This window comes from Nothobranchius furzeri, chromosome 2 (assembly GCF_043380555.1).
Source record: "Nothobranchius furzeri strain GRZ-AD chromosome 2, NfurGRZ-RIMD1, whole genome shotgun sequence".
NCBI lineage: Eukaryota > Metazoa > Chordata > Actinopteri > Cyprinodontiformes > Nothobranchiidae > Nothobranchius > Nothobranchius furzeri.
Genome location: NC_091742.1, coordinates 2,165,161 through 2,193,089, shown reverse-complemented (window position 1 = coordinate 2,193,089; position 27,929 = coordinate 2,165,161). Strand labels below are relative to the sequence as shown.

General features: G+C 43.1%; 1 protein-coding gene across 1 annotated transcript in view; it reads right to left on the bottom strand.

Moving 5' to 3' along the window:
- Window positions 1-18,908: 18,908 nt before the first annotated feature.
- Window positions 18,909-27,929, bottom strand: part of esrrgb (estrogen-related receptor gamma b) — a 55,631-nt gene continuing 46,610 nt past the window's right edge. Inside the window, exons 6-7 of the mRNA XM_015947166.3 lie at window positions 22,689-22,958; window positions 18,909-19,307 (exon numbers count right to left, since the gene is read on the bottom strand). Coding sequence (XP_015802652.1) covers window positions 19,063-19,307; window positions 22,689-22,958 — 515 coding nt within the window. The 3' untranslated portion in view covers window positions 18,909-19,062. The remainder of the gene's footprint in view (window positions 19,308-22,688; window positions 22,959-27,929) is intronic.

The following is a 27,929-nucleotide window of genomic DNA, read 5'->3' as shown; positions in this document are numbered from 1 at the left end:
CTTATTGAGGAAAACAACAAAAACCCACATGAATTTATGTAAATATAAGTAAACGGAGTGTGAGATCCTTGGAGACGATAGAGTGCTTCGAATTTCATTATGCAACAAACTGTCCAACTATTATAAACGATGCTCGTAAAATAGAAGTGATTGTTTGATGTGATAGTGATGAAATGCAATAGTTTACGCCAGCATGAATCTGATCGTAACGGCCCCACTATTATAGAGGCCGATAAGAGCATTTATGACTATTTGCTTTGTGTCATAAAAGAAAGTAGGCTGCGTGATTAATACGCGCAGCTGCCTGGCTCCGGATGCAGCAGATTGTGTTGCTGCATATAACTTACAGATGTGGTAACGGGCTGGTTTATACTCTAAAATGTGGTCTGTCACACAGGTGAGATAAGCAGAATTATGACACGTTCTGCACTTGCAAAAGGATATGCACACTGTGTAAATGCAGTTGAATAATGTTTTTGTTTTCCCTATAAATTTACTTAGATGACAAGATGCTATCTGCTAATGCAGACCGTACAAAAGAGCTAAAAATGGCCGATTTCTGCATTCAGAAAACATATAAATCTTGCTCACACTGATGCTGCAGGAATGGATTACTGCGAGACTTCACCTATTCAGTCGATGTATCAGGTCAGCATTTTTACGTAGCTGAGTTTATTCCTTCAGGGAATTATTGCAAGTGAAACAAGCCTGGTAAAGAGAGACAACATAGATTTTGCATAGAAAAGTCTGTCTTGGGAATTCTATGTATCTAAAAAAATGCAGGAGCTCATAGTGGAGTTAAATAGAGTTGGAATGGAGTTTATTAACACATGAATCAAGTTCACGTCTTTTTTTAAGCCAAATTCTTTCTCTACACTCTGAAGATAATACGTGTAATTTACCAGACCAAGTTAAGTCAACTGGCTCTACCAAACCTAGTTACTTAAATGTAAAGAGTAATACATGCTGACTTTTAACATAATGTTGTTTAATATTGTTTACATTTAAGCAACTGGGTTTAGTGGAACCAGCTGACTAAATTGAACATTTCCTACAACGTATCACCTGGCACTGAATGATAATTTCTTATATTTACCTTCACCTCACTGTCTGGTGCAGGGTTATATCTGCACAAGTCTGCACAGGAGATGCTACAGCTATACCACTATTCACTTTTTGTTGTTACTATTTGCCAGAGGTGTGACCAAGTCACTGCAAGTCACAAGTCAGTCACAAGTCTTTCCAGTCAAGTCTCAAGTCAAGTCTAAGTCAAAGACAATCAAGTCCGAGTCGAGTCCAAAATCAATGATGTGAAAGTCCAAGTCAAGTCCAAGTCCTTAACTTTGAATTTTCAAGTCATAATCAAGTCATCTGTCCAACTTCAAGTTAATGACAATGATAATAAATAAATTACAGAAATAAAGCTTCTTAAAGTTTCATTTATTTGCTCAAACAACAGAAAGTGCATCTGAACCCAATCATAAACAAAGTGCTGCTGCAGTTAGCGGAACAAGTTTAAACCCAGAACAAAGAATGATTTATGATTTTTGTCCATGTCGGGCCACTTTTGTGCTAAAATATCAAATATGCTCAAGTCATCATCAAGTCAACAGATGCAAGTCGATTCAAGTCGCAAGTCATTGGCGTTCAAGTCTGAGTCAAGTCGTAAATCTTTAAAGATTTTATCAAGTCAATTCCGAAGTCATTAAAATAATGACTTGAGTCTGACTCAAGTCCAAGTCATGTGACTCAAGTCCATACCTCTGCCATTTGCACTTATTTCAAAATGTGGAAATGGTAAATGGCCTGTATTTATGCCTGATTTATTCTTCTTCGCCTGCGTCGGTGTGGAGACACACAACGCCATTATGCATCGGTGCAAGGGCTCTCCGATGGGCTCTTAGGGGGTGACGGAGACATGCTCAAATTTTTAAACATCTATCGAAAGTAACAGAGACTGTAAGCTTGTCAGGATGCCACTTCCTTTAAATTTGCCAACAGCCCCGCCTTTTCCCCTTTAAAAAGTAAAAAGATATTTAGCAACAGACGGAACAGACTGAAAAACACATGGCGGAAAAAGCCCAAAAATATGAACGACTGACGGAGTACAAAGATACGGAGCAAATGTGGATGGAAATGATCAGAAACATGAGTTTAGAGGTGGCGACCGCATGAAGAGATGCAGAAAAATGAAGGACAAATTTGTCCGTGTTATAAAGTCTCTGAAATATTTAAACACATTTGTAAATACATTATTGTGGTCCAGATACATCAGAAAGCACTACACCCTCTGTTTTCCTGGCGGGGAATTGTTTTGCAACACTCCCCGGATGACGGAGAAGTCAGAGAGCAAAACGTCTCTGTCATTGCATGTGCGTCTCTCCCTTGCGGAGCTGACGAAGGAATATAAATCAGGCTTTAGGGTTCTACAACCCCCAAGGCTCTTCACAACACAACCAGTCATCCACCCATTCACACACTGGTGATGATGAGCTACATTGTAGCCACAACTGTAATGGGGCACACTGACGGAAGCAAGACTGCTGTACACAAGCGCCACTGGTCCCTCCAACCACCACCAGCAGCATTCTCTGGATGGAGCCGGAGTTAAACCTACAACATTCGATTACTGGACATCCCGCTCTACCTCCTGAGCTACTGATGCCCTATGATAAAGAAAACTATGTAAGTAATCATTTATTTAAAAAAAAACAATGGCAATGTAAATGTTTAGAGTTTTGGAATTAATTTCTGTAAATATTTTTTCAGATTGGCGCTTTTTCAATACAGTAATGATTCAATCGGACTAGCCGTTAGCTTGTCAGTCCAGCAAGCTCTAGTCCATCTCAGACCATTCAAAAAGCTATCGGCAGCAGGTAAACTATTAACTGGTTCAAACTTTTCCACAGAAACTTTAATCAAAAGATATGAAGCACGACTTTAACATCAACAAGGTGTGTTCTGCTTCTCCATTCCAGTCGGACATGCGTTCGCCAACAGCTGTCTGCAACACTCAAAGAAATCACAAGATAATTAATGTTCACAATGCATCATATATCTATAGTAATGAAAGCTTTTTAACAACGTACCATCAATGTCAGATTTGAATAAATGTTGCCACTCTGGTCAAACGTTGACTGTGGTCCCCGTCGGCAGGATCTACCGTCTTTATTTACACAGCCCATCCCTCCTTAAACAGTGCTATTGATCTTGGCCGAGGTCATGGAGGCTTGGCATCAAGGGGAGGCACTGGTGGGTTACGAATGGAACAGAGAAGGAACGAGAAGAAGCGGCGTTTTAAAAACGACACTTTTTGGGCCTAATTGATCCTCAACGTTTACTCGGCAATGGAATGTTTGAAGACTTGTGAGACAGCCCATCATCACCGGTATGATGGTGTTTCACTCAGCACCAGAACATGTTCCCTAAAACACTGGGCCACACTCGTACAAAAGAAGCTTTTTATTGGTTCAAAAGTGGAAAAAAAAGTCCAGATGTCACATTATTGCTAATAATGCCTGTCCTCCAGTGGTAAGAATAATCAGGACTGTTAATAAACAAACAAACAAAGTCCTGCATTAAAGTTAATGTGCAACCAGGAATATCAACAGACAAAATCAGATCCGTTTTACGGACCTACTATGATTTAAAGATCCTCTAATGAGCTGCTTCAATGTTGATTTATTATCCAATATGTTTAATTTCTAGCACTACACTTTAATATATGGGAGTATTTTGAACCCAATCTGTACTAATTATTATAATATTTATTTTATTTTTTGCAAGACTGTACACAAGTCTTTGTAACATTCTGGGTCCCATGTATCGTCTGTCATGACCTCCCTCACTTTCAGCTCCTTGTCTTTGAGCTATAATTCAAACTTCCCACAGGAAGCGTCTCCAGGGCTTTCCCAAAAACAAAACATGTCCTCTCCGCTTGAATGAGACTGGGAGGGGTTTGAGGATTTGGCTTAATTGTTGTCTTTTCTGGTGTTTAATTGTGAAAACACCAAAGCGCTGTCGTTGTGGCCGCCTAATTCCACTGTGTTCTGCTAATTATGTTGTGTTGATGGAGGTCTTCTTTCTGTTGTGGCATCAAACTCATTAGCTTAACGGTGACCCTGCCCTTAATTGGATGAGAGGCTACTGAGTCACATTTCTCTGATTAGAAAACCTCCCATGTTTATAACACAAGCTGTGACACTCTTAAGCACATTAAATAATGTTAGCTTTTTCGCTTCACGTTGCTTTTTGTCTTCCTCTTTAAATGTTTTATAGAAAGCTCTAAAAGTGTTATTTTACATCAAAGAGCTTCTTTTTTACAGCCTAAATATTTAAAATAAAACATGCTGACATTATTTCTTCCTCAGATATGAGACTGGAGACATTGCTGCAGTAAAAAAAACTCACTCTCAGTTAAATATGGATCAGTTTGGACAGAGAAAGTCCTCAAACCTCCAAAACGTCACACGACGCGGTATCATTACTCACAGTAAAAGGCTTCTTCCTCTACGTTTGTATTTTGGTTGTGATTCTCCTGCATCTGGTTCACAATGGTGCTCTCAACAGGTATCAATTATTCAAACTGGCATGAAAATTTAATCTAAATTACAATAAAAAATACTTCAGGCAATAACAGATGACCTACAAACACATCAAAACATGAAAACTGTTAATTGTGAATCTACTTTAAAAATCTTTTACTGTGAACGCCTTTTGGCGCTGATCAGTGACATCACTCACTGCCGAAGCAGTGTCATCAGACGTCTGTGCAAAGTCCTGAAAGGGCTGAATTCGTATGGAGACACACCAGCTGAGAGGACCATCGTATCTTCAGGCCAGTTTCCCACTCCCAGGAATTACCCTGAAGTTCCAGCAACGGAAACACTCCTGTTATGAGACATTAGGCCAGTTTCTACTAACAGAACTTGCAGGTAAGTTTACCAGACCTTCACACTAAAAGCGTGTCTCCATTTCTCTGGGCCGGCTCAAGGACCATTTTCCTGGACATTTCAGGAACCAGTAGAATATCTGAACTGGGGTATGTTCTCCGAAAGGCTTGGTGGAGTCGCTGGATAGGACTAAAGCCTGATTTATACTTCTCTGTCAGCTCCACAAGGAAGAGACGCACATGCATTGACAGAGACGTTTTGCTCTCAGACTTCTTCGTCACCTGGGGGGTGTTGCAAAACAATTCCCCGCCAGGACAACAGGGGGCGTTGCGCTGTTCTGTGGTGTCTTACCACCATTACACTCATGTATTTGAGCCTCAATACTGTATTTTCTAATGTATTTATGTATTTCAGAGTTTTTATAACATGGACAATTTTTCATCTCTTCATGGTCGCCACCTCTAAAGCCATTCCTGTCATTTCGGTCCATGGATAAAACGATTGTTCCATATTTTTGTACTCCTTCAGTCTCGGGTGAATAAACATTCATAGTTTTGGACTTTTTCCGCGAGGAATTCTTCCATCTGTTCTGTGTCTGCCGCTAAATATCTTTTTACTTTTTAACGGGGCAATAACGGTGTTGCTGCACTTTCAATGGATATTAAAAAAGTTTGGCATGTGGGAAAGGACATCGGCAGAAGTAGCAAGACAACTGGCATTTGTAAAAGTTACACAATCTGTTGCAGATGTTGTGTTCTCTTTGGACAAGACACTCAGCAGTCTCACCTCTGTGGCCCAATCCCAATCCTCGCACTTGCACCCTTCAACCGGCCAGGGGTGCGAGTGCGTAGGGTGTCCCGATTCTTAACTCATTCACTGCCAGCCGTTTCCTGATCGGTAAAGCCCTTCGCTGCCAGCGTTTCTCACTGTTTTTACTGTTTTTTAAGAGTGACAGAACGTTGCGCGCTAGCATGATGTCGACGCCAAAACAACCAAAACAAAGTGGAGACTCACGTCTTACATCAGGAAGAATCCGCACGTTTCAAGCGTTATCCGTTCTTTCATTATCTGTTGTTGAATTGTGATCGGCAGAAGCTTTTCCGGTTCGCGCCTCACTTTTTTTAAAGCAGCGGCCCAAAATGATCTCCTAACACATGGATTTTCTGCTTCCTGATCATGTGACGTGTGACGTATGCGGATGAAGATCGGCTTTAGAGCTGAGATGTTGGTTCTCACGGTGTGGGCCGGGGGCTCGTTCTGATGCCCACACAGTAAAAAAAATGCAAATGACGACTTTAGTCATCATTTGCATTGAATAAGTAAAGTGCGGAAGTTGACCACGCCCCCATTGTACCCTTAATCTGTGCTTCACCCAAGTGCGCAGCCATGCAGACCTCGGGCAAGGGAATTACCCACAGGTCAAAGCTGCGGGAGAAAGGCTCAAGTTACTTTTTTGAAAATGTATATTTTCTAATGAAATTAGTTAATTTTAGGACGATTAGTTGATGCTCTAAAACGTTTAGACAAAGCAGCAATACATGTAAATTTAATTCAAATAACCGTTTGGCTGTTTGTTTAAAAGTTGTTAATAAAGGTTTTTTAAAAAGTATGACAGCGACCAGCATCCCGGCATGCGTTGCAATCAATGATGCAATGCACCCTGTCTCAATTCTGTAATTATTTGCACACTTGTGTATTACACACTCGAAGCTTTACAGCACACTTTCTCCAAGTGCACTTTGCTGAAGACCGCAGGGCGCAGCGTGAGTGTTGAGATTGGGCCTGTCAGTGCACCCCAGGGCAGCTGTGGCTACAACATAGCTCATCACCATCAGCATGTAAATGTGTGTGTGGCAGAATGACTAGTGTTGCAAAGCACCTTGGGGGTTGTAGAACTCTTCTATGTCAAAGACAGGCCATTTACAATTCCCCATTAGGTCGTCCTTATTTTTGAAATCTAGAACAAAAATGTAGACGTTTACCTCCAAGGAACTTTAATTTGAGATTGTACAATTTGCATCACAACATTTTTGGAAACAGCTTCGTAAACCCGTCCCTAATTCATGTTTTAATTGCTGAATTTGATTTCAACAACACTGACACCAAGCCAACTTCCATTTAACATAAAGTCCTGCAGACACAGATAACATAGATACCACCACTGCTTTTCAGCATCTAGTATCCCAGTTCTCACACTCACACATGCCCTCAATTACCCCGCCAGCGCCACACGTGCAACATCATTAATAAGATCCACCAATAATGGTGACGAGCTCTATTGGCCATGAGTGAGATTTGACTAATTACTCTAATTGTATTGGAGTCATGCTCATTAAATATGAAAATTGTGTTCTGTGAAATGAATGGGGCTTCATGATCACTCTTGTATGGACAGGAAAAAACTAAATTAGAGAACAGTTTCTCACTGTGCAATTAACTCCAGCTCGCCGCCACGCCCGCCGATCTGCTAACACAACGTGTGTGTGTGTGTGTGTGTGTGTGTGGGCACATTGCTGTTATGCTAATATTACTTGTTGATTTTCTTCACACAAACGCTATGCTTGACCTGTTTGCCCTGTACAACATGGAAATGTTAATATTTCACAAAGCATATAATTGCGGTTGTAATGATTTTCTCCAGCAAGCTTTAAATTATCATTTTGTTTTCATTTGATTCGAGAATACTAATATCAGACATGCCACCTCTACTATAGAATAGAACAGTATTTATAAATATTATTTGTGTCTCATACACAAAAAGGAAAAGCCCCTTTAGTACATTTTGCTCACAATTTGCAACTTTCCATCCAGACAAAACCGTTAACTCCGTCTTGCAACAAGAACTAAATTTGTTCACATTATTTCTTTTATCATCTCGTGGGATTTTAGCAGCTGACAGGACTCCAGAGTCGAGACGACGGCATCTTGGAGTGGCCGCATCCCCGAGGAGAATGTGCACCCACGCTCAAACATCTCAAGTTGTTTAAAAAAATCTTGCAATGCAAATGCGGTGCTTAGCTGCACCGCCCTGTAACAAAACTGTGTCACAGCTGGAGACTCCTGTGAAAGCCCTTATTTTGTCTGAGGCAGATATAGAGGTGAAGGGAGGCAGGTAAACAAAGCGTAATGTGGAGGTCAAATGCTAATGAGCGCTCTATTTGCTACGTCTGGCTTCCTGCAAAGGCAGAGCAGCGACGTCGGAGGGACCAAGATGCAATAAATCATACAAATAAATAATAAACTTTAGGACTCGGGGAAGGCTTTGTGGTGTTTGTCGGCCGCCTGGAATAGATTCACGACTGAGTCCTGAATTTTCACACGTGGCCCATTTTCAGCTGCATATTTAACAAAAGATGCTTGCAAGTCAGGCCGATCGCACACTACCAAATCTTTTCCATCTGCTGCTTAAGAACATTAAGAAACCTCATTCTGTACTGTAACTAGCTTTAAGCTGTGAGATCTGAACGGATGCAATACCACGGTGGGGGGCTGCAGCTGTTGTGAGGCCTCAGATACCCACAGCTGCCCTCCGTACGCCTGAGACGCCAGTGGAGATGGAGACATGCATAACTGATGAGCTAAAGGGAAGAAGACAATGCTAGTGGATGATCCCAAATGAAAGAACTGTTATCTGATCATCTTTTTTTAGTTGCAGCCTATAGATGGCGCTCTGCTCATTTTGAAAAGCACCATCCTCCCGTCTCAGGGCTGTCCATCACAAAGTGCCAAAGGCTGCACAGCAGCGGGGATGAGCCGTGGAGAAAAGAACCGTCCTTGAGCCGGGCGAGAAGGAAAAAAAAAAGAGTAGATTCAGCATGTATGCACCCTGCAGCCCGCAGCCATAAATCACGACCTTCTTCAATTTAAACAGGGAGCATATTGATGGTTTCCTATCTCCTTCAGTCACTTTCACCAGGTTACATTGTCTAAGACAACACCTCTCTGGGTAACCATGACTGACACTTTACAGCCTGTTTCCAGCGGACTTTCATGTCCACCGATGAATAAACATCATGCAGGACAAAGGATGAAACGTGGAACCAGCAGAGATGCTCCGGCGTGATGCGAGGTTGGAGTGTGATCAGAGATTTACTGTAAGTAAAGTAAGCATGAAGAATGGTTGATTAACAGACCTCGACAAAACTGACAACTACTTAGATGTCAAGGAGATCGAAGGCGGGTTTATAAGATGGGAAGTCACAGCGAGGACAGTAGGTCATGCCCTAATTCTCTTCTACATGACAGACGACAGATAAAACCTCCAGTCCTGTTGAACGGAAAGCCACAAGCTCACTCAAACTTCCATCCATCTGTTTTTTTTTTTACTTTCCTTGCAGATCTGACTAATTGACACCTTAAAAAAGGAAAGGTTGTTTACCTGGTGAAGCTATTTCAGTGACCTCAGTTTGGGAAAACAAACAAGCTAACCGCTAGTCAGAGCAGAACACAAACCAGTTATTGAAACAAATGCTAGTCTTTAAAACGTCGTTCTGATCCATGCAATTGTTTTAAAAGAGCGGTTTACGTGTTTAATCAATACATCTGCAGTGGTCTCTAGTTGGAATAAATGCCTGGAACGTCATTCCCAGGGGGACAAATATACTGGTGATCCATTTCTCAGACCTAAAAGTATTCCACATCACAGCTGGGCTTCAAATGGCAGGTTTTGGAGTCTTATTTCCTGATATCTGGACATCTCGCTTCTGATTGGATAACAGTAACACGACTATCGCTGATCTTCATCATGGATGTTTCATCTCTACAAATGACAAAAGTTTAAAGGAGTTCTGCCATGTGGTGAAGGTGCTAATGCTAATGGTTAGCTTAAACTAGCCGTTCGCTGCTGATTTCCGGACGTTAAAACAACAACAGGAGTTTCACAGTCAGAAGCTAATGCAGGATATAGGTGTAGGAGACTATTTTTATGTTCAGTCTGTATGAAAAACTCAGAGTGACCAATTATAATCAGCAAAAACATTGTAAAATAGTTTTACAATGTTCCACGCCTTTAAAAACGGTTATATTACTATCAAATTCTCCATTGTTCTGGTAGAAATGTTATGAAATTACATCATGAAGTGCTTCTGCCACCTGCAGCTGCTGCTATTTGTGCCAGGAATGTAATAAAAATGAAACCAATACGGATTATGAAGAGATGTTTGTTTTCCTTTTTTAAACGGATATGGTAAATTAACTAACAATTAAACAAGTTAAAGAGCAAGTCACCCCTTACAAGAAGCGTACTTCACTCCCACTTCATGTTTGAAAAATGCAACAAATGCTGTTGCCTAGCAGACCGAGAGGGTGGAGCCACTAACAAATACACACACTCACGACATTGTGACATCATAATGTACCAGTTTACATCATAGCATACCTCTTAGCCAATAGCGGTGGCAGATTTAAGAGTGGAAAGTTTTTACCTGACAACGGCACAACACTGACAGTTTTAGGCAGAACGTTTAAATTTTAACTAAAATGCACCAAAGTGCAAAACTATTGACTACACGTGTCTGCAGCACGATTAGACACGCATTTATATAGTTTATCAGAAAAAAATAGTTGATTTGGGGGTGACTTGCTCTTTAAATACAATTTAAGTCATTTAGAATGCAAGATAAAGTAAAATACATAAAAACAATAAATGTCAATGGATGTAGGGACAATAATCTAATTAAATGTGACAATTTTGATCAGAGCCAGTATTAATTTAATCAAACCGAGGTTCAAAGAGCAATCTAAACAGGTAAGATACTGACGGTTCAAGGCGTCTCCACATAACCGTTCTTCATGAGAACACAACCAGACAAAAGCAGAGTGCAGAACAAGCTGGAAATACACATTTACCACCAGCTGCTGCAGTCATTTAGAGTGTTGCGTTATGTAAAGGATGGGTAGTTTACATCTTACATATGAACCATAAAATGTGAGATTCCATAGAAATATGACCTATCAATCTGATGGATCTTTGAATATTTTAACCAGAAGATCAGAACTTTTTATTGCAGGGATTAAGCGACACTTCGTATTAACTCCAAGGAAAGAGAGAGAGTCAGGTTTAAAATAGTTAAGAAATTTATTTCTACACAATTTAAACAAGACTAACTGAAACACTCTGTGTACTGATGGACTAAGGAGGAGTGAGATGTGCGATGATGGTGTGTGTGTGGAATGTTATTCAGAACCAGCGGATCCGGAGAAGCAGTTAGTTCTGAGTGGGAGTGAATGTTTCGCTCTAAAGTTTAGTTGGAGATTTATAACACACATGAAACACCATCTGTAGGTCTACGTACCCCAGGGGAAGCCTTCATTAGATCCAGAATGTCGAGGTCCTCTTGGACCCTCCTTGGTACTGAAGCTGGTAGAAAAGCAGCGGTGCCGACCAAACATGTCTTGGAATGTTTCCAGGTCATGACAGGTTATCACTGGCGTCTCCGAGACCCTGAAGGGGTCATGAGGTTCAGCTTTTATTCTGAAGGAACCGTTGCGGTCAGGTGTAACTTGCAACAGATTTTATCCAGCTTGTCGAGGTTCTTTATGGCTGAAGAGGAAGTCCGGATGGCCGGTCCGAGACTTCTCAAGAATGCTTGAACTAAAGAAAAGGTGGCGTGGGATAATTTTTATAATTGTCATATTTTGGTTTACTGGCGAATCAGAATTTGACATGAAAAAGAGGGTTTATACAAACACCACAGAAAACCACGCCTAGCCAGAAACGAAGGTTCTGATTGGGTCAGACAAAAGGAAACATGTTGTGTGACGTTTAGCATTACATGTCTTTAGTGTCTAGTGCAAATGTCCAAGATTATAATTACTTGTAAAATACTACTGATCACAGGATTGTAATAACATTGTCATTTCACAGATTGATTGAACATTGGGCTCACAGTATTATTGGTAATAACAAAGTTGTTGATAATCACTGTGTTTACATGCAGCCAGTAACCCTTTTAAAACCCAGATTATTCACAATAACCCGGTTCCGCAGGTCCTTGTAAACACCACCAAAAACCCGGATATGCTCATAACCGGGTTTTGAAAAACCCGGTTACTACACCTGGGGTAACCCTTTTCTAACCCAAATGTTTGGTCGTGTAAATGCATACCGGGATATCCCCATCAAAGCGTGTATTCTGCGCATGCTCTGTTCGCAAGGAATCTTGGTCTTTTGAGTAGCGAGACGTCTTGTGTGCGCCAGAACACCGGAAGTGAACAACAAGTTGGGAGCAACATGGCGAGTCGCAGCACAGCACCACACTTTTGGAGTGACGAGGAAACTAAAGCGCAAACAAACGCGGTCGCTATCTCTTCCGAACTGGGAAACATGTTGTTGTTTTCACGGATGCCGGAACAAGAATAACCGGAAATGACGCATATTGCGTCTTGACGTAGTCCATACGTCTTGACGCTACCCCAATGTTCGCATTTAAATCGGGTTATGCAAGTTAGGGGTAACTCTTTCTATTTATGCTTGTAAACGGGTTATTCTGATCAACTCAGAAACCCGAATACCGACCTTAACCCGATCATAACCCGGATATTGGCTGCATGTAAACGTAGTCTATGTGTTTATCAAAATAGGTCTTCATCTTCGTCTTCGTAACAAAGGTGAAGCAGTTCAGATGAGCAGAGTGCATGAAAGACCTTGGCCACTATCCCATGTAGATTAGGCTGTCAGAGACTTTATGTCTCTGCTCGAGCAGACACAGCAGATCATGACCTTTAGGTCAAAAACAGGACATTCATGACGCTACAGTTAATATGATAAATAAAAATGAGAAAAAAATAAATAAGTCCATTTATTTGTTTCATTCAGACTTCTGTTAGTTAAGCAGTCCTCTCTTCCCTCCGCTGGTCATCATGGTTGATTTTGTTTAGGGGAATGCTTTGTGGCAGGCTGATTAAACACAGAGTCACCCCCCCAACCCCCACGCTGGCTGAAGTTGAAAGCCGAGTAAATGAAATGACTTCCACAGGATTGCACCACAAAGGAAGAAAGTGTGTCAGATGTGCATTCAGCCAGTGTCGTAGCCAACGCAAGGTCAAACAGGACACCCAGCAGACAGTCACCAAAACTGACGGTCGGGGGCAGAAGGATGCCGTTACACCCAGAGGCATCGTCTTGCTAAGCGTGCCGGTGCACACAGACATGCAGACGTGTTCATGTGTGTGCGCACACGACTGGTCACCTTTCATAAGAGGTCAAACCATCTGATGAGAGGAAACGGTTAGTGTTGGGTAGTTTTATTGATGCTAAATTGCTGAAATATTCTTTCAGAAAAAGTGTAAAAATAAGCACTTAAAATATTCTGTTTTGGAGTTAATAGTTGTCTCACCTGATGTGGAACGGCACAAAAAAACATGCAAAAACATTATAATGTGTGCTTCTTCTGTGGCTTTACATGAGTTCTCATCAAGAGACACACAAAACTGCTATTTCTCATTTAAATAAACACAAAGTTCCTTCACATCAGAAACAGGGTACTGTAGTAAAAAACCCATCCACAGCCTAGATAAGCAGCTGTCAATCATTAATTGTGACAAGTGCATTTTTTCTTTTCCCATGCTTCAGCAACTCCTTTAAAATGGTAAATTTAAAGTGTAGCTTCCTGGCGCTAGGGGGCAGTACAAACCTTTCAGGGTAGTTTCACACCATGTCTCTGTTACGGTAAATGTTACCTGTGGAGCAGAAAGCATGCAATCTCGGCCCTTCAGTTAATTCCATCTAGAGAATGCAATGCTGATGCTAGTTTTCAGGCGTTATGGTTTCTGGATCTGCTCGGGGTCCTGTGCCTGCCGATGACATCATCATACTACAGCAATACCTCTGCCAAAATATGTAGCATCTTTTTTTCACTTCTGTTCTTTCACATCTGTTTTGGAAAGAGTTTAGCAGTATTGTTATTCAATTCGTGTTTCTTACTGCCTAATTGTTTTTGAACGTGATAAAGTGACTTCCATAAGTCGTAAATCCAGCCAATCATCTAGTGTGACATCATCAACAGGCGCAGGACCCTGAGCCAGCCTGAAGGAAACATGGCGCCCTTTACTTAACTTTAGACTTGATTTTATGCTAATATGGTATTTTCTACATTTTAATGGATATTTCCAGAGGTTGGTGGTAAAAATGACACCTTTTCTCTTTAATAAAGGCACTTCCTTCCATGTTGATGAAGCTGACATTGGTTTTCAACAAAAACACATCAAAGCAGCGATTTCATGAATCATGTGGTTTTATTGTCACTGTACATTCAGTGCATTTTTAAAATTGTTTTTATGTTCGACACCCTTTTCCTCGACAAAAAAACCCTTTTATTTACACATGATTACAGTGGGCATAAATACAACAAACAAAACACAAGAAAATGCAACGCACTACTGTCCAGTAAGTCCCAGCTGTGCTTGGCTTCCAACTTTTCCATTTTTTCCCTTTTCCAGAACAGTGCAAATAATTAGCCCATCCTCTCCCAAGCACTAGGGAAGTTTACAATTAAAATGCACCAAAGCTCCCTTTTAACTTGATTCATATATCACAAATATTGCTCTTGAAGGAGGGAAGCCCCTTGGGTAGTCACATGTCTGTGGTGTGCACACCTAGCAGGGTCCTTTTATACACCGCGGACCAGAATGGGCCGGGGAGGTTCCTTCCTCTGTGTTTTATGTAAATCTTGTCATCTCGGAGTGCATGGAGATGAGGTAAGTCCGCAAATGGAGCAACGAATAAGTAGCTGTCTCCTCCGAGGAATGTGTCCCCCCCAATTGCAGTAAGTTAATCTACATTTTTTTTAATACCCAGTCGGTGATGTCACTTTATTTCTGTGCCACTGGTTCCCAGGAGGATCCCATGGCCCGCTTCCAAACCCAGTGTAATTTTCAAAATATGAATTGAGGTATAGGGTCTAGACAATTTTAGTCGCTATACATTCTGCTTTGCTGATAACCAAAAACACAGAGAAGATGTTTCAACACTCAGAGACACAATGACATACAATGAATGGAGACTTCTACAAGTTGTATATATGCATCAAAGCTCCTAATCCCACATGAGAATGCATCAAAGTGGCAAAAAGAACAAATGATCATTGTCACGTCGATGCACCGCAGTTACAGTTTAGTATTGTCAAATTTGCACAACGCACAACAGTTCGTCCACGTTGTAAACAAACAAGTGCTGCTCTGATGCTTCAGGACTAAAAGAAACAGAAACACAGGGGCCGAGTTCGCCTTGCATAGCCCAGTGATCGCATCTGTTTGGGAACTGTTACAGACACCCATGAAATCATCTTTGGAAAGATTCAGACAAAAAAACTCCCCAACGTCGACTTGAATAAAATGTCTCTTTTCCCCAAAGATGGAGTGAAAGCTGGAATTTAATTGCTCCATTTCTAAAGAGATTTTCAGCTGAGGGAACAATTAGAGTTAATTGGATGTAGAACTATTTAGGAAGTTTTAAAGGAAATTAAGATTTTTTTTAAAAGAAAGTTTTATTGTCTAATAATAATTTGGGAGCGGGAGAAATTGGGAAACAATGATCTGGGTCGATGCTGTAGATTCACATCTGCATTATGATTTGACTTTGTTCTGTTATCTATGAATAAGTCAACAAAATCACCATCATCACTGGATTTGATCACATTTAAACAATAACATTAAGGTATTAATAACACATCAGTCAATTCAGCTCAGCATAGATTACCTGGTTAACAACTGGGGAGGTGCACCATGGGAATTGTATTCTCTATGGCATTTGGTTATAATTATCTATGCATTCCATTAACGTTAATCAATAGCATCCCTACGGGGATCATCTGGTCAATGTGTTTTATGGCACTTGACTCTAAAAACAGCTGCTTTTGTAACAAACATCTGCAAGCAGCTGGTTAATTTATTATTATGATCTAATGATAACACGTCTCTAAACTGATGAGGATATCAGGACTCTTATTATTTTATTAGTTACTGTTTAAACTATGCAGATTCTTGACTGATTATTTTGGCAACTGGTTTATGGCAGATTAAATATTCATCTAAAAGTCTAGATTACATTTTTATGAGTGTATTTGTACACAGTGCCCTTCTGAGTGATTAACACCACCTCCTCCCAAAAATGTGAGCGTTAGAAAAAGTAAAAATAATATAAAATTTTCAGTTAGATGCAATAAAAAATATTTGCACCACCCCCTCTTATATAAACCAGTTATGATAAATTATTACAATTTGCACAATTTAAGTGACCCAATATTTATCCTGTCGTCCAGATTTAACCAAAATAAATAAAAGTACCAGCTAAAAAAATCCAGGTTGAACAGAAGAGTTACTCACAGATCACAAATACGACTTTGAACCGAAACAAAGCAAAGTTTTCACGATTATTTTTAATTATTGATTAAATCAAATCTGCAAAAATCTGTAGGCAAGTGACCGGATTTTGGTTTCCATTTGTTCTGAGCAATCAGGCTCAAGCAGGTTTTGGTTACATGGAGCCTGAAACACAATCTCAAAACCACTTAATTGATCCGTTTTTTTTTTTAAACAAACAAGTCCGTGCAAAGAACAGAAAGTCTAGACTCTGATGTCTGTTGAAGATGCTGCAAAAACTGCCCTGATTAGCTCTGAATTTGAGCCAAAATTGGTTGTAGTTGGTGTAAGGATGTTGAGAATGATTATTTCATCAAAGCAAGCCAATCTGAGGCATTATAGCTCATGCAAATCAAGGTTTGCAGCTTTAACATCAGCCCTGAATGGATTCTGTAAATGACTCTTATTGAGACAGTGTCACATAAGCACCTTATGGTGGCATTTATTGCTATTAATTAAACAGACACAGCTTGTGTTATTGATGGTGTCTCTCAAAGTGATGGTTCTGGTGGACAGGCTATGAACAACTAGTATCTGACCCATGGTAGATGGCTCTTTGAAGGGCCACAGCTCGGAGAAACAGAGCGGTTTCCTCAGCATACTGCATTCTGGGTAACTGTGGGTCTAAATTGGTGAGGTAAAATCATCTGAAATAAGAGTTGAATAATGATCGGTACATTTTACAAATGGATGGTGCCTTAAGCAGAATCTTTGATTGCAGCGCATTCTGCCATATGGGAGTGGGGGGGGTCCGATCTTTTTCCATGACCTGCTGTCGGACAGGAGGGGGTTCATTGCCAGAGTACGCCCCCGGGCAGCATAGTGGCTCATCACCATTAGTGTGTGAATGTGTGTGTGAATGGATGAATGATGCACTGTAGTGTAAAGCGCTTTGGAGTCCTCTGACTATGAAAGGCGCTATACAAGTGCGGGTCATTTATCATTTAAGAAGAATTACAGACCTCAAGATGCAAAAGTCATCAGTCCAAATACCTTGTTTTGACATTAGTATTGATTTTCTGATTTGAAACTGTCAAACGTATAATACACCTGAAAGCACGCTAAGTGTCACTCGCAAAACATGAAAATAGTTTTGGACCCCTATTTCCTGCATTAGCCGCCAAAAGGAAACAGACCCTCGGGTCAGAAAAAGCCCCAAAGATTTACGTCACACAGACAATCTGTGGAAGGCTGTGTTGATTTGATGTGTTGAGCATGCTTTGGCTAGTAGAAGCTAACCATTAGCATTAGCAACTCCACAACATAGATGAACACATTCAGGTTTTTTTGTGGAGATAAAACAGAATTATGAATATTACTGAGTCGTTTTCTGCCCCCCACTCCTCCGGCTTCATTCTACTTGCTGAAAGAGGAGCGCATTCATTCCTACTGGAAACCACAGATGACTCACTGAAATAAAAAAATTAAAAAAACTGAGAGCTGTTTAAATATGGCGGACCTCTATCACGGTCTTAGCTCTTAGCTTGTTTTCATAGGCAAAACTAATTTAATTCTACAAACTGAGGTTGTTAGGCAAGCTTTCCACAACAGGAAATAGATTAATTGAGCACAATTCTTCCACAGAAAGTCACTTAAGATCTGAACCACAGAAACAGCAGAAGATCTAGCGTATCACCCCCCTGATCAAGTTTCACAGTATGTTTAGCAGTCAGCACACGTTGCTGACTGATGCAGAAGTGTCAACTGAGATTCAGACATAGCTAGCTTCATTATAATTAGGTTTAGCCATGTTCACGGATGCTTAGTGCAAATGTTTAGCAATGGTCGTTAGCCAGCAAGTGTCCCTCATGTCCCACTAAAGCGACTAAACCATTGAGTCAGTGAAGTTACGAGGTAAAGGAATTTCAATGCCACTTTCTTCAATGACAAATTTAGGAATATGTTAAACAACTCTTCCCTGTGCCCAGTGCAATTTCACATAATATACAGTACATCATCTGTAGACCAGTTGGAGACTATGGCGTTAAAGGTGTGGAACAAACAAAAAACATATTTTTATTATTATTTCTGATTATAATCAGTCACTGAGTTTTTTCATGCAGGCTGAGCATGAAAATAGTCTCCTACACCATTTTCCTGCATTTCTGATAAAAAAGAATAGACTATGAAACTCTAGGATTAGAAAGTCCTGACAGATCTACGTCACCATCACTTAACATTTGTGGACTCACCCGTCCAAACTTGTGACGGGGGAGGTTGTTCTTGGTTTAGCGTCCAGGAAACAGCAGAGAATCAGAGCAGCTGTGATCTGGCAACCTGCTGGTTCCTGAAACTGGTGCACCGGGACTTTTTTCCTCCAGAGTACGACTTACGAGACATTTATTCCTACTAGGGACCACTGCAAATGTATTGATTAAACGAGTGTTCCACACCTTTAATGGCTGAAATCAGAAAATGAGATGAGCAAACCGAAACACAAACCGTTTACATCACCTTTACAGTTCTGTTTCACATTTATATTATGTTTTCTTTTTCAGAATAAGTCAAAATAAGAAACAAATTCACAGAAGCTTCGGGTGATATAGAGCAATGGGTCTGTGGTTATATCAAGACCTCAGTGCTAGATTTCTGTACACAATGTCTTTATTTACACAATCATCATCCCAGCTCAGTTAGGTTGATAGGCAGCAAGTCCAATTCACCTTAGTTGTTCAAAAGTTTTAAAATGACTCCAGAGCTCATGTTGCATCGTTTTACTGTCAGTTGGCACTCCACCTTTATTTCTTGTAAAGACTGTCCCATCGTCTCTGATTGGATGATGCAGCCGTCTGTCGAGCGTCTGACACAGATGTCAGGCTTTGGCCTCCAACATCTCGAGGAACAGTTTGTGCATGGGGACTTTGCCCTGCATTTTAATGCTGTAGAAGTGTTGAACAGCCTTGGTGGCGGTCTGACGAAGCAGAGGAAGGGTCATCAGCAGCTTGCCTGCCCGTCTGGGGTCCTCGGGGTGCTGGGAGCCCTCGTAGTCCTGCAGGGCCTCGTGTAGAGAATCCTGGAGCCTTTGGACGGCCTCTATGTTCTCTATGTGCATGGAGTCTGGAACGAGGGAAGCGTTGTGGATGGAAAAATAGAAAATAAGATGTAATCAAATAACAAATGCATGATTTTTTTGTTACATCCTATCATTTATAGTTAAAAGAAAATAATTTTGATGTCTGCAAACCAGCGTGCAGCTGCAGCTACCTGTTCTGCAGCTGCGCTAGTCAGTTTTACATGCCACAGCTTGTAAATGCAAACACGCAATTTCAAAGAGAGCTTTTCTCTTGTTAGTAGTTAATGGTGTTCCTTAAATAAAAGCCTGCGTGGCCGAGACTCTGGGGAGAGTGAGAGAGAGGCACTGCAGGTCTGAATAAATATACGTTGGAACAGAAAAAAGATTCATTTCTTTTTAGTATCGTGGACCACGTACATCCCCCCACTTTGCTAATGAATTCAGATGGCTGCATTACTAGGATATCGTTCATCTGAATGATGGTGGCAGATGGCCTTCATTTCCATAAGAAAGAGCAGTTGGCCCCCTTATGTATGGGCTCTAGAAGAAAACCAGTTGAAACTTATTTAAAACTGCTCTCTGTGTATAAATCCAAATGCTCTGGTGTGTGTGAGTGTGTGTACCAGCAAAGGAGGAGCTGATGCAGAGTTTTTATCATCGCAGCGATTCAGACTTTCACTGAGCATCGTCAGGTTAAATGTTGCAGCAAAACTTTTTGTGACCAAACAGAGCTGGACTCCTCTGAAGTGTGTCTGGGTGAATTAGATCAGCTCTGTTAAAGAGTGAAGTTAAGCCCATGTATGAACATGTAAATGAGGCAGAAAAAAGAGGGAAGTAGAAGGCTAATTATGTTCCTAACTGACTGATTAAGTCTCTTTTACCAGTCGCCTTCTGTGTAAATTGCATTTCTATCTTGGGAAATTAACTAGGCTATGTGGACCGCACATGTGTTCCAGCACTCTTCCTTTGAAGCCTTCATGTTGATACTGATCTGATCGTCGTTCTTGTGTGTGTGTGTGTGTGTGTGTGTGTGGGGGGGGGGGGGGGGGGGGGGGGGGAGGTACAAAAAAGTCAAACGTTTCATATATGCGTCAGTGTGTTTCATCTGTGTGTGTGTGTGTGCGTGCGTTCAAGGTGTTTGAGGGTGGAATAAAAAACTAACTTTAAAGCAACAATTTCCTGTAATCCGTCAGCAGCCTGGCGTCAATCTCCGTCGATACTTTGCTAATTACAAAATCAATGGCCATAAATTTCCACAGCTGTCACACCCACCGAACCGGTGAAGGCGAAGCTCTGCGAGACTTTGTTCAAACGAGCCAAAAGATGCCCTCTCACCCTCCCTGAGCTTCCCTCTCAGCCCTGCCTCTCCCACACTTCTCCTTTACATCACCTCCCCTCCCCATTTATCCCCACACTCCCATGGAGTGTTTGTCGTCAGAAGGCTAAAGCTCTCAGCTCAGCATTTTTCCAATTTTTTTTCCAGTCAGGCAAGAGAAAAGACTCCTAACAGTCATTGATTAGTGGGGGGACAGGCCCAGCCACATGAAAAGCAAACTGTCGATACGGGCGCAGCATCTTCACATTGGAACAAACGAGGCCCGTCGCTCCCTGACGCTCATTCCACTCCACTTAACACATTTTATTGACAGCCCCTAATTTTCTAATGAAATGCTAAATATATCTCCCTGGGCTGAGGCATGCTGGCAGCCACTGTTATGGAGATGGAGGGAATGAGAGCACGATGTGACAGTCACACACATGTATCTGCACACAAATTAAAATATAGCAACACACACACACACACGCACGCACGCACGCACGCACGCACACACACACACACACACACACACACGGTGTGAATGAAAAGCAACCACGCTCCTGACCTTTACGTCCACTCTTATCAGGGACCATTATTGTGAAAGCGACGGTTCAACAAGATACAGATCAACGCTCCACATTTTTTGTCTATTTTATCTTTTTGTTTAATTAAAGAAACACTATATTGATTTATTTGAGATTTAATATGGAGATATGTGTTCTTGACTAATAGTTATTTGTGGAAATAAAGAAATGGAGCAGACATCAGATATCTCTCAGTTAAATGTAATTTTATACACAATACTTACTGGTCTCCCAGTGCACAACCCGGCTACAAGGGCTGATGACCAGTATACCGCAAAACAAAGAGAAAGGCGTGTCACTTTAAATCAGGGGCGACCTGTCAGGATAATCTGTTTATTTAGTCATTAATAACATAAATGTGCAACAAATACTAAAAAGGTAATCCAGTTAGTTTGTCTACAGGTTGAACTCATGTTTAAACTCCTCTGAGCGTGCCTCTACATTTAAAATAATAAGTACACAGAAGTATGTTTTTATGTGTTGGAGCTACTAATTCATACAAAGTAAAATGTACTGAAATGCAACTAAGCCAAATCAGTATAATGTTCCCTTATACTACTGCCCCAGTATATACAACTCAGAACTATGTTGTGATTAGAACATACTGAACCAAGCGTCCGACCTTGGCGGTGTTACTGTGTGAAGGGGCAGCTGTTAAGGGCAGACCATTATAAACTTCCCAACGCTACAGCTAGTAGTTCAGTAAGCAAATTTCCAAATACATTGTAATGGTTTGTCTAATCGTGCGTTCCAGTTGTCCTCGGAATTTCCGAGCAGGAAATGACGTAACAGGCTCGTTTTGCGTTCCAGCTTCCAACTCAGAAAAAATGGATACTACCAGAGTTGTTGAGTACTAAACCCAAACAACTACACAACCGGTTATTATCTGCATCTACATAATAGTGAAACACACTCACTCTTCGACAGTTGCCACATACAACCAGAGAAACATTACAAATCAAAGGTAAAAATATAAACGCCAGGAAAAGTAAAAACCATAAACAATGGTCAATTCTGGCAGCAATGTTACATTTTTCAATAACATAACCATTGATAACGATAAACAACTTACCGGCCCGTGGCAACAAGAAAGAAAACACAACATATAAATGACGGGAAAAAAAGACGACTACTTCCTGGTAACACTGAGCTCAGCGATCTTTAAATTTGGGATCTCTGAAACGTACGAGCTCGCAGTTTGGTATTCCGAGTTCATTGCATCATTTCTGGCTGACTTATCTTGGAAAAACAAGTTCTGAGGACAACTGGAATGCACCATTAGTATTAGCATTTAAGTGTATTTTACTATTTAAGTAACTGGCTTCCTTTTTTCCAAGTAAGGTGAACTAGTCAGATTTTACAGTGTAGGTGTGCTGTATGCAATGCACTGAGAGCATTTATTTAATTCTAAGGGACATTTAAGGACATCTTTCATCTTTTGCCTTACTTAATCTGTTAAGGTTTGTGATTTTTACACCAAAGGGCTGCGCCTATACTCATCAAGTCTGGGGTTTGTTGCTTACCAGAGTTGGCGAGTGCGATGGCTTTGAGCGTGACAAACTCCTCCTTCTCCATGCGCAGCTTCTTGTAGCGTCGAACCAGCGGCAGGATGGCAACATGTAGGTCCAGCAGGGCCGAGATCCTGGCCTGCTCCTCGTCCACCACATAGTCCTCCGCATACACAATCTCATCCTCGCAGGGCAGCGAGCGAAACACGATGCTCAGCACCAGGATCTCCATCCAGGCGCTCTGCAGCAGACTCATCTGGTCTGCCAGCGAGAGTGTGGAGAAACCTGTTGAAAGAGAATTTGTTGCTTTTTGAGGATTTATTTCCAAGAGGTGTGAAACACATTCACAGTCCAGCCCTGTGACCCTGACTGAGATCAGCTCATTAACCTCACAACTAAGTCTCCAGCTAACTTGAGTGCTCCTTGTGTTTTATGGGCTGTATAACCGCTGTGCAAACCCCGGAGAAGTTGAAACAGAGACCGATGGCTGTATGCTGCAGCTTAAAGGTGGACTATAAATCAGTCAAACTTTGAAACATGAGCCAGGGCTGCTTCAGCTGTCAACACTCAGCCCTTCTGCCACCAAATGAGACAACGCCTGCTACAGAATAAACAAATCCACATCCTGTGTGATTTTAAAAGGTGACTAAATTATGCAAAAATGGTTCGCTACAAATGAGCAAGTTAAAGAAAATAACAAATGATGGAAGGGGCAAACTTCTAAATTAATAGCTCGCTTATTGCTTCATTCAAGTTAGTAATGAATGATTAAACTTTAATATACTATAAGACTAGGAATCAGACTAGACTCCTCCTTGAACCGTCACCTTATCGTGGTGGAGGAGTTTGAGTGTCCCTAATGATCCTAGGAGCTATGTTGTCTGGGGCACTTAGTGCCCCTGGTAGGGTCTCCCATGACAAATTGGTCTTAGGTGAAGGGTGAGACAAAGAACGGTTCGAAGGATCTTTCATGGCGGTTAAAACGAAGAGTCGGAGTACCCGGCCCGGAGGGTTACCGGGGTCCCACCCTGGAGCCAGGCCTGGGGTTGGGGCCCGTGAGCGAGCGCCTGGTGGCCGGGCTTTCGCCCATGGGGCCCGGCCGGGCCCAGCCCGAACCGGATACATGGGCTCGTCCAACTGTGGACCCACCACCCGCAGGAGGAACATGAAGGGTCCGGTGCAATGCGAATCGGGTGGCAGACCAAGGCGGGAGCCTTGGCGGTCCAATCCCCGGACAAGAAAACTAGTTTTTGGGACATGGAACGTCACCTCGCTGGCGGGGAAGGAGCCGGAGCTTGTGGCAGAGGTTGAGCGGTACCGGCTAGATATAGTCGGACTCACCTCGACACATTGCATTGGCTCTGGAACCCGAGACCTGGAGAGGGGTTGGACACTCTACTCTGCTGGAGTTGCTCCGGGTGAGAGGCGGAGGGCTGGGGTTGGCTTTTTGTTAGCCCCGAGACTCTCTGCCTGTGTGTTGGGGTTTACCCCGGGGGACAAGAGGGTAGCTTCCTTGCGCCTTCGGGTCGGGGAACGGGTCCTGACTGTTGTTTGTGCTTATGGGCCAAATATCAGTTCAGAGTACCCACCCTTTTTGGAGTCCCTGGGACGAGTGCTAGATAGTGCTCCATCAGGGGACTCCATTGTCCTGCTGGGGGACTTCAATGCTCACGTGGGCAATGACAGCTTGACCTGGAGGGGTGTGATTGGGAGGAACGGCCCACCTAATCTGAACTCGAGCGGTGTTTTGTTATTGGACTTCTGTGCAAGCCGCAGTTTGGCCATAACGAACACCATGTTCGAACATAAGGATGCCCACCGGTACACTTGGTACCAGGGCAGCCTAGGTCACAGGTCGATGATAGATTTTGTAGTCGTATCATCTGACCTGCGGCCGTATGTTTTGGACACCCGAGTGAAGAGAGGGGCGGAGCTGTCAACTGATCACCACCTGGTGGTGAGTTGGATCAGATGGCAAGGGAACATGCCGCGTAGACCTGGCAGACCCAAACGCATAGTGAGGGTCTGCTGGGAACGCCTGGCAGAAGAACCTGTCAAGACGGTCTTCAACTCCCACCTCCGGCAGAGCTTTGACCACGTCCCGAGAGCAGTGGGGGACATTGAGTCCGAGTGGGCCTTGTTCCACTCTGCGATTGTCAAGGCGGCTGTTGCTAGCTGTGGTCGTAAGGTGGCCGGTGCCAGTCGTGGTGGCAACCCCCGTACCCGCTGGTGGACACCAGAGGTTCGGGGAGCCGTCAGGCTGAAGAAGGAGGCCTACAGGGCGTGGCTGGTCTGTGGGTCTCCGGAGGCAGCAGACAGGTACCGGATAGCCAAGCGGGGTGCAGCAGTGGCAGTTGCCGAGGCAAAATCTCGGGCGTGGGAGGAGTTTGGTGAGGCCATGGAGAAAGACTATCGATCGGCTCCAAAGAGGTTCTGGCAAACTGTCCGGCGCCTCAGGAGAGGAAGGCAGCAACTCGCTCACACTGTTTACAGTGGGGATGGGGAGCTGCTGACGTCAACTGAGGCTATAGTCGGACGGTGGAAGGAATACTTTGAGGAGCTCCTCAATCCCACCAATGCGCATTCCGAGGAGGAACCAGAGCTGGGAGGCCTGGGGATGGACTGTCCGATCTCGGGGGCAGAAGTTGCTGAGGTAGTCAAACAACTACACAGCGGCGGAGCCCCGGGGGCGGATGAGGTTCGTCCTGGGTATCTCAAGGCTATGGATGTTGTAGGGCTGTCATGGTTGACACGTCTCTACAACATTGCGTGGTCATCGGGGGCAGTTCCTAGGGAGTGGCAGACCGGGGTGGTGGTCCCCATCTTTAAGAAGGGTGACCTGAGGGTGTGTTCCAACTATAGGGGGATCACACTCCTCAGCCTCCCTGGAAAGGTCTACTCCAAGGTACTGGAGAGGAGGGTCCGATCGATAGTTGAATCTCAGATAGAGGAGGAGCAATGTGGTTTTCGTCCTGGCCGTGGAACTGTGGACCAGCTCTATACCCTTGCAAGGGTGATGGAGGGGGCATGGGAGTTTGCCCAACCAATCCACATGTGCTTTGTGGATTTGGAGAAGGCTTATGACCGTGTCCCCAGGGGCACCCTGTGGGGGACGCTCCAGGAGTATGGGGTGGGTGGCTTTCTGTTAAGGGCCATTCAGTCCCTTTACCAGAGGAGCGTGAGTTTGGTCCGCATAGCCGGTAGTAAGTCGGACCTGTTCCCAGTGAGGGTTGGACTCCGCCAGGGCTGCCCTTTGTCACCGGTTCTGTTCATCACTTTTATGGACAGAATTTCTAGACGCAGCCGTGGTGTGGAGTGTGTCGAGTTTGGTGGCAGGAGAATCTCGTCTCTGCTTTTTGCGGATGATGTGGTCCTCCTAGCTTCATCCAAATCTGACCTTCAGCTCTTGCTGGGTAGGTTCGCGGCCGAATGTGAAGCGGCTGGGATGAGGATCAGCACCTCCAAATCTGAGACCATGGTTCTCGACCGGAAAAGGGTGGCTTGCCACCTCCGGGTCGGGGGAGAGGTCCTACCTCAAGTGGAGGAGTTTAAGTATCTCGGGGTCTTGTTCACGAGTGAGGGTAGGAGGGATCGGGAGATCGACAGGCGGATTGGTTCGGCGTCTGCAGTGATGCGGACGCTGAGCCGATCTGTCGTGGGGAAGAGGGAGCTGAGCCAGAAAGCCAGGCTCTCGATTTACCGGTCGATCTACGTCCCAATCCTCACCTATGGTCATGAGCTTTGGGTAATGACCGAAAGAACGAGATCGCGGATACAAGCGGCCGAAATGAGTTTCCTCCGTAGGGTGGCCGGGCTCAGCCTTAGAGATAGGGTGAGGAGCTCGGACATTCGGGAGGGACTTGGAGTAGAACCGCTGCTCCTCCGGATCGAAAGGAGCCAGTTGAGGTGGTTTGGGCATCTGGTCAGGATGCCTCCTGGACGCCTCCCTGGGGAGGTGTTTCGGGCATGTCCTGCCGGCAGAAGGCCCCCGGGTCGACCCAGGACACGTTGGAGAGGTTACATCTCCAATCTGGTCCGGGAACGCCTTGGGGTCCTTCCGGAGGAGCTGGTGGACAAGGCCGGGGAGAGGACGGCCTGGAGCTCCCTAATTGGGATGCTGCCCCCGCGACCCGGATAAGGGGAGGAAGACGAAGAAGACGAAGACTAGGAATAAAATGGATTATAATCAATCTCACCAAATATATGTTACTGTCACAATTGACCAATTTAGGAGTAATTCCCATTCAGGATGTCTGCCACAGCTGTGCGACATCAGTAAACACAAACATGGCGATCAAATTTGGAGTTGTAAGAGAGAAGAGCCACTACCACCACATGCAGAATTTAATGAGACGCAGAAAATAATGACTTGCTATTTTAAAGCTGATATTTCTGACTTGCAAAAGCAGGAAAGAAGGGACAGCTTACCATTTTTTATTTTAGCAGGGTCATAAAACAGCATGCAGCATAGCTTCAATAAGGAAATGCAGTCCTTCACACCACATCTGTGCTCATCCTATTGCGAGTCAAAATGTGACATACAAATACTACTGATGATCTTCATCCCAATTCATGCAACTAGATTAATAAATGCTGTTTAAGTAACAAAAATGGTTAAACAACTTGTATTTGTTCCAGAAACGGAAAAAATATATTAGAGAGTATAATGTTAAAGACCAAATTCACTACAGTTCACTAAGTTTTTGCACAAATTTGCAGTGGTCTCCAGTATAAATGAATGCCTCTGTGGGGCAAAAGCTCTGGCACTCCTGTTTCAAGAGCTAGAAGTTAGCCAGAGGAGTGAGGAGCAGGAGACGGCAGGATTTGGAGTCTTTTTTCCTGATATTAGGACATCTTGATGCTGATTGGATAACAGCTATGAGACTCTACCACTGACTCAGTTTGCTTTGCAACATTGATGCTTTATCTTCATAAATAACAAGCTGGAGCAGTTCTGCCATGTTGTGGAGTAGCTAACGCTAATGGTTAGCTTTTACTAGCCGAGAAGTGCTAAATCCAACAACAGCCTTCCTCCGTCGGAAGCCAGTTTTTCCAAAGTGATGCAGATCTGACTCACTTTTCTAATCAGATAGTTTCTCTGGCTATTTTCTATCAGCGCCTAATGCAGGAAGACAATTTTCACATTTTGCTGGCATCTCTGAAACACAGAGATGCCAATCATTTTCAAAAAATAACAAGTAAATTAAAACTGCAAGCAGCGTCGTTCGGCCCTCGCAGCTTCGCGTCGCTCCGGCC